The 6828-nt window shown below is 36.8% G+C and overlaps 2 protein-coding genes across 2 annotated transcripts; both read right to left on the bottom strand.

Annotated features, from left to right (window-relative positions):
- Positions 1-2635: 2635 nt before the first annotated feature.
- On the bottom strand, positions 2636-3590 carry LOC103333869 (Thioredoxin superfamily protein). Its single transcript, XM_008236777.3, has one exon. The coding sequence runs from the start codon at positions 3174-3176 to the stop codon at positions 2865-2867; it is 312 nt and encodes a 103-aa protein (XP_008234999.1). The 5' UTR covers positions 3177-3590; the 3' UTR covers positions 2636-2864.
- Positions 3591-5139: 1549 nt separating this feature from the next.
- On the bottom strand, positions 5140-6062 carry LOC103333871 (Thioredoxin superfamily protein). Its single transcript, XM_008236778.2, has one exon. The coding sequence runs from the start codon at positions 5707-5709 to the stop codon at positions 5401-5403; it is 309 nt and encodes a 102-aa protein (XP_008235000.1). The 5' UTR covers positions 5710-6062; the 3' UTR covers positions 5140-5400.
- Between the last annotated feature and the right edge of the window lie 766 nt (positions 6063-6828).

The raw sequence follows: 6828 nt of genomic DNA, 5'->3' as shown, positions 1-6828 counted from the left end.
CTGCAACAATAATATAATGTCGAATCTATTTCATGCCATATATATTCATTAAAAAAGGAATCACAAGTTTCCAAATCAAATCAGACTATAAATACTGTGATCCACGACGATCTTTCCCAATTAAATTTGATAATGCAATCTGTTCCATATTTTATAATGAAAACCAGAAATCTCCATTACATGGTGATCTGAATACAGTAATTAAGATTTTCGCATTCGAAGGAACAGTAATTAAGATCCGAGAAATTCTCACATTCTCCTCCGTAGTTATCCTTCATTTTCCTGGCAACCAAACAGGCGGTAAGAGAATCGATTCTTGAACGAAAGAAAGACGCGAGATAAGAAACTACGATTTCTTCTAGCTCTGATCGGTGGCTTTAGTTTCGTGCTCTTAAACTCCTACTGATATCTCGCCACGTGTAGAATGGAGGCTTTTTGCCGACCGCCTCGAATGACTAAGCTACCTCTCTCATGGTCTATGGATAGTGATGTGTCAAGATGTGATTGGGTAGGAGGAGACAAAAATATAATTTTATAAAATCGAACTTTTTAAAAAAAAAAAATTATGGTAGAACAAGGAATAGGATTGGATTAGCTTAATCCAATATCATTTTTTGTGTTAAAAAATGAACGTGGAACGTGGAATGTGGAATGTGGATAGGATAAAAGTCGCAGGCGCACCTCTATTATATGCCTTTTTGTAGGACAACTTATCCTATCAATGACATGGGATAAACAATCTCGCTACTTTAATCCCTTAACCTTGAATTCAAGATCCGAGAGCTACGACACAAACTCAGGACACTAGTGCCAATGGAATCCGAGCCTCTACTTTTAGTTCTTGTGTATTTAACCGCATTTCACAATATCTAGACCATATCTTTTTCAATCGAACGGAATTCAATGCAACTAATCCTACCTCCTAATCCAATGCAATTCAATCCTAGTCGCCAAACATGACCTAAGCACTTGCACTACTCATGTGGACTAGTGTTCAGGGTAACCTAAAATGGACCGCACCAATATGATTGTATCCTTCATGATAATTTCTTCAAACAAATAGGTTGTTTGGATAAACTTTACAACAGTGAACCTGCATCTCATATAGTTCTTACTATCAGTTCATTCAACTCAAAATCGATTCGGATGATGATGCTCGTAATATTTGATACTGATATGTAAGATTTAGTACACCTAATGTAAGATTTGAATGGATTCTGCAGGGCATGGCTATAGTTTTTTACTTTTTTATCAGGTTAAATTTGATAAATTCTACAATATTTTGTTCTGCCTGACAAGGAGCATCTTGTTATGGTATCATAAACATTACAGACTTCATTTCTTCTTCATAGTAAAACCTCGAAAACTTCATGCCAGCTGCATGCCCCTTTCACTACTTTAAGATTAATGTTTTCTTTTGAATTTTCGGGATTAAGATTGATCAGCAGAACATAAGCCAACAATGAATCTTTGTTCCAGTGTGATACTCTGGGGGAGCTCACCACTCAATTGATTCCTTTTGGTTGTTTAAAAGTTAACAAACTTGGACAAGTAGAGCCAGCTATAGAGTTTGGCAAAGTTAACCTGTACAACTTTTATTCGTAATTTCGCTACACATCCAAGTTTGCTGGAATTTGAGTGCAAAAACAGTTCTCTCTAGCTAGAGAGTTGTATGTGCAAGTTGTAGAATTGACATGTATATATTTTCTGTGTGAGAAGGATAGACATGTGTGTCGTCTGACTCTGAGGCTGTGAGTTGAAAAGGAATATGTACGGGAGATGCCATATATGCATCTTGCTCCGCACTAATAACATGTGGAGCTGTAATTTTCCATGATGTTCTTGATAGGGTGACACTGACTACCAAACACAAATCTATCGTTGGAGGGAGAGAATCAAGAGAATAAAAGAAAAGGAAGCAAAGTGTTAAAAGGAAACGAATGTAATACCTTTCTTTATCTCTGATAAAGTTGAAGAATCTATACCTAGAAAAATACACCTTTTTCTTCTTCTTCTTCTTCTCCTTTTTCCTTTTAATACCATGTATGGAGGAAAGCAAGGTGGATTATGGAAGTTAGATTTTAAATTTTCTCTCTCTACAACTCCGGATTTTTACTCAGTGTCTGGGAAGTTTCTCTGTCTTGCCTCAATTTTTCCGTTGCAACTTTTCTCAGAACGCTTAAAAAGGGTTTAAAAAGAAAAAAAAAGAGATTCACAATTTACTATAATGATTTGAAAGCTAGTTAAATCCCGAACTCTTGATATTTTGCTCTGTCTGTTTCCAATCATTTCAGAGAATTTTCAGCATACAGTATACTTCAGGATATTCTATATGTAGAGGTTGACCGTAGAAAACAACAACAACAACAACAAATAATGAATAAACTGGCTATTCACTTACATTTTGTTTCACGTTGTGGAGAGAGAGCTTTGTTTCTTCTTCTTCTTTTTTCGCCTTTTCTTCTGCATGGGGGAAGTACGAAGGGAGAGCATTTTAAGATCTCCAAATGATCTAGAGTCTGCATTACTGCAATCTTTAGATTTCATAGTTTAAAATGGTATTGTTCTCATTTTGGACATTGTATAGTGGCAGTGGGGAAGCAGCAAACTACAAAATTGCACACCAAGACAGAAATTATATAAAGCTAACTTCATTAAGAATAGGAAATAGAATACATGCTATATCTGATCAAATGTTACAGAGCACTAGACACATCAAACACTACATAACTTGTTCAAGGAGAAAAAAAAAAGAAAAAAAAGAAAGAAGCACTACTACATAGACTTTGCATGCAGACTCACTACGAGAGTACTAATTTGAGCCAATTTATTTTTTTTCCAACATGATATTTGAGTAGTTTTAATTAAGACATAGTCTGCTGCTGGTGAGGCTTCAGCTTTGGGATGAGTTGGCCTTTTAGGTGGAGGGACATGACTTCATTGGTTGATCCCACCAGGGTTCCGCCTATGAACACGGCCGGCACGGGGGCAGTGCACCCCAGCCTCAAAATAGCCTTCTCCATTTCCCTGCCGTCAGGATCTTGGTCAATCTCATGAACCACAGGACTCACCCCAATCTCTTGAAATAGAATGTTAACTGCATAGCACAGGCAACATGAGCTCTTGCTAAAAATCACCACACCCTTCTCTGATGCCAACCTCATTACTTTGTCCATCTTGATAAAAAAAAACACTTGATCAAGAGTATCCTCCCAATATGGCAAAGTTCTGCCTTGAAGGGAAAAAAAGAACCAAGGAAAAAAGTAGTCCTCTGGATTACCTAAGACAACTAGTTTACTTAAAACTTTATCAGAACCATCGGATCGAATTCAAACTGAACTCGATCCAATGGTTAAATTGGCTTTTGGAGTTATGATGAGGAGAAGAGATGGATAATTAGCTAGGTTGGCTAGAGAGAAGAGTTTGAAGCTTAAGGTTGTTTGAATATTTGAGCTCTCAATTGCTGGACTATTTATAGGGACAGCATTAGCAGGGTGGACTGCTTTTCTTTGAACAAGAAAATTCAAAAGAGGATGGTCTTTATTTAGATGCCCAAACAAAGAAAAGCTACTTTTTAAGATAAAGACTCCAAACATCTATTAGACTGAACAAGTTGCTTGGCAGATGTATTTACTGCATGCAGTACATGCTTAGCTGAAGTGAATTAATATCTCTCAGGTATATGACTGCATATATATTGAGTGGTGTAATTTATATGCGACCTACGTGTATCGCCTATGCACCATTTCTTCAGGTTATACAAATTTAATGGAAACAAACACCAAATATAAATATACTCTCTGTCTAGACACAACAAAATTGTAGAAAGTTATTCCATAAGGCAGCTGGGATCAATTTATACCAGATTCCCTAAATCACCTTCCTTGAATCCTTGAGCAGAAAAATGGGGAATGAGATAGATGGCTTTCGGTGGCTGCGATTCTGTTGTGTTGCGTCCACCAACTTGAACGATTCCTTTTCACACGTGACACGTACATGTGGCACGCACGTACGTGAGAGAGCTAGCTTAGATATTGTTCATACAGACTGTTAAGTTTCCAAACTTTTCCATGCTCCACATGTATGTGGATAGGCATATGGAAATGATCACCATACGTTTTAGAAGAGCAACTCTTTTCTGTATAAATGAAGAGGCCAGATATTCCTATTCTTGGAGCAAGCCTTTTTAGAGTATAATGAGTCATCAATCAGCATATATAACATATCAGTGAAAATCTAAATTCTTTTGATGTTCATATCAGATACTCCTGCAGAGATTCTGATTTATTAAATTGCTTATTCTTTATATAGATGAAGGGTACATATGGAAGAACATTTTGGCCTTTTGGATTTGGAGGAATACAAGGCCCAAAAAAGGTTAGCTATAGGAGCCTAAAGGCATCAAAGCTTCATTGTCTCTGATCCCTCAGTAGCTGTCATGCACATGGCTTCCCATAAAATTCACTTGGCATGTAGTCTCTGGGGAATTCAAGGGAGAGAGCCCCAACCGTCAGAATGCTGAGAACCACCCAACCATTTCATCTTTTCCTTCAAAGATTAACCTGCACCCACAGCCTAGTATATATATATATATATATATATATATATATATATTATATATGCAAAGAAAAGATTCTTATCTTCCATGCATATACAAACTCACATAATAACAGAAAAAACTTTATAGCCTTTTACATTTCATAGGCAAATGCGATTCTCAGTTTTTCAACCAGGGACCCACCTAATCTAGGGGATACGTTTTTTGTATTGGAAAATCTCAGATGATCAGAAATCTTGATCATGATAAAAGGTTACTGTTATGCTTGGTTGAAACTTAATTTTATTATAAAATTTTAATCTAGCTTAGCATGGAAACAATCTTTTGTGAACAAATGAAAAACCTGCTGCAGTTTAGTTAGTCAGTCTTATCATGAAATTTTATAGGTGGCATTCTCCCAATTTTCTTTCCCAACCTAGGTGGCATTCTCGCATTGGATAACGATGTGGGGTGCATATCAGTTGCCACCTAAGTTGGGATTCCAAATACATAAATAGGTCAATGTAGTTAGATCCATTGCAGGTTTGACAGATAGGGAAAATTGCAGTGTCCAATTACTTGTAATGTAAAAGTAGAAGATGTTTTGATGGAGAAAAGTTTCAGAACTCTCCAGGATATACTTTTCATATGATCTGACTTCATTTCACATACATAGAATGCAGCCAGGGAAGTAACATACATAGTAGAAAAAGGAAAAAAGGAAAATATACCTCAATACTCATTTTTCTTGAAGCATGGTATTGGGATTCTTTTCTGTGTATGCTTAGAACTAATTAACAGAGCATTAACTAGCATAGCTTAATTTCTGTGTAATAGGTGTAAGCTGCTAGCTAGCAGCCTAGCTAGAACCAGATGGCTTTTGCATCCTTGAGCATTTGTTTTAGAGATCCATCAACATGATAGGATATGATATCCTTTGATGAGCCTACATATTTCCCACCTATGAACACAGCAGGGAGAGCAGGGTTGCAGCCCAGCTGCCTCAATGCCCACTCCATGTCCCTCCCATTGGCATATCGATCGAGCTCGTGAATCGCAGGGCTTGCACCAAGCTCATAGAAAAGTGATTTCACACTGTGGCATATGCAGCATGAGCTCTTTGTGAAAATCACAGCAGCCTTCTCTGAAGCCAACTCTCTTACACTCTCCATTTCTCTAGAGAAAACAAAGTATACTGACTAATGCAAACACTATAAAGGGCAGAGAAATCACTAGCAATGCTGATCACTTCTGCAAATCAAAACCCAGAAGCAGAAACTCTAATTAAAGATTTGTTTGTGATGGGAAATGCTATATGCAAGAGCAGCAAAAGCAGATGTACTAAGAGCTTAATGGCTAATTGGTTTGGGGTTTGCTTGGTGTAGTTTGGGATTGATCAGCCTATTTATAAAGGCTGGAGAGGCTGTTGGATGGCATTGTTTAATCTTGAGAGAAAAAAGGAGAGAAACAATTAAGAACCATAAAATGGATAAGAAAGAGAAAGTAGTAGCTGCTTTAGATATTTGTTTGGATAAGAAAAATGCCCCTGATGATTTGCATGATGGCGACTCTGCTATATGCTATGCACAAATTGCATGCAGCATATATACAATATATATATATATATATATATATATATATATATAATCACACACACAGACACAGACACAGACACAGAGTAATGATAATTTTCAGTCTATTTTGAGATCTGCTGGAATGTCCATACTATGAACAGTGTTGAGAATAAGAATCACACATATATGTTTATATATTGACCACCAACACACACTTTCGGCCCTGGTTGGTTGCATCAAGATATACTAATTAATATTAATTCTTGGATGGTCGCATCTAGATATACTAATTCATATTAATATTATTTCTTGGTTGGTTGCAAATTAACTCTTTAGGGAAGAGGGGGACAACAAGAATGAACTTTATCCCTAGCGTTTTCCTTTGCATTTGTTTTTACAAAGTCAGAGACTAGCTAGCTAGGAATTTTAGACCCCACTTTGGCATTGTGTACAGAGACAAAACGTACACCACCCATAAACCCAAACCCAAATCTAAGAAGAGGGGGAAAATGCAGAGATAAAGCTGGTTAATCAATCTGGTTTTTGTTCGGATTGCATTGCATGTTGCAGTATGTGGCTGATGTGGAGAAGGGATAGAGTTTATCCAATTGAATTTCACTTTCTTTCTGATATGGTCCCTCCATCAAATTCACATGCATATTTATGATCTATATTTTGATACCTAAGCTATTAATATTCCTTTATGTGTCATTGAGT

This window comes from Prunus mume, linkage group LG6, assembly GCF_029339155.1.
Source record: "Prunus mume cultivar Tortuosa linkage group LG6, ASM2933915v1, whole genome shotgun sequence".
NCBI lineage: Eukaryota > Viridiplantae > Streptophyta > Magnoliopsida > Rosales > Rosaceae > Prunus > Prunus mume.
This window is presented reverse-complemented; position numbering and strand designations above follow the sequence as displayed.

Coding starts and splice junctions, on each gene's coding strand:
- LOC103333869 (XM_008236777.3), bottom strand. CDS start 3,176: ATGGACAAAGTAATGAGGTTGGCATCAGAGAAGGGTGTGGTGATTTTT.
- LOC103333871 (XM_008236778.2), bottom strand. CDS start 5,709: ATGGAGAGTGTAAGAGAGTTGGCTTCAGAGAAGGCTGCTGTGATTTTC.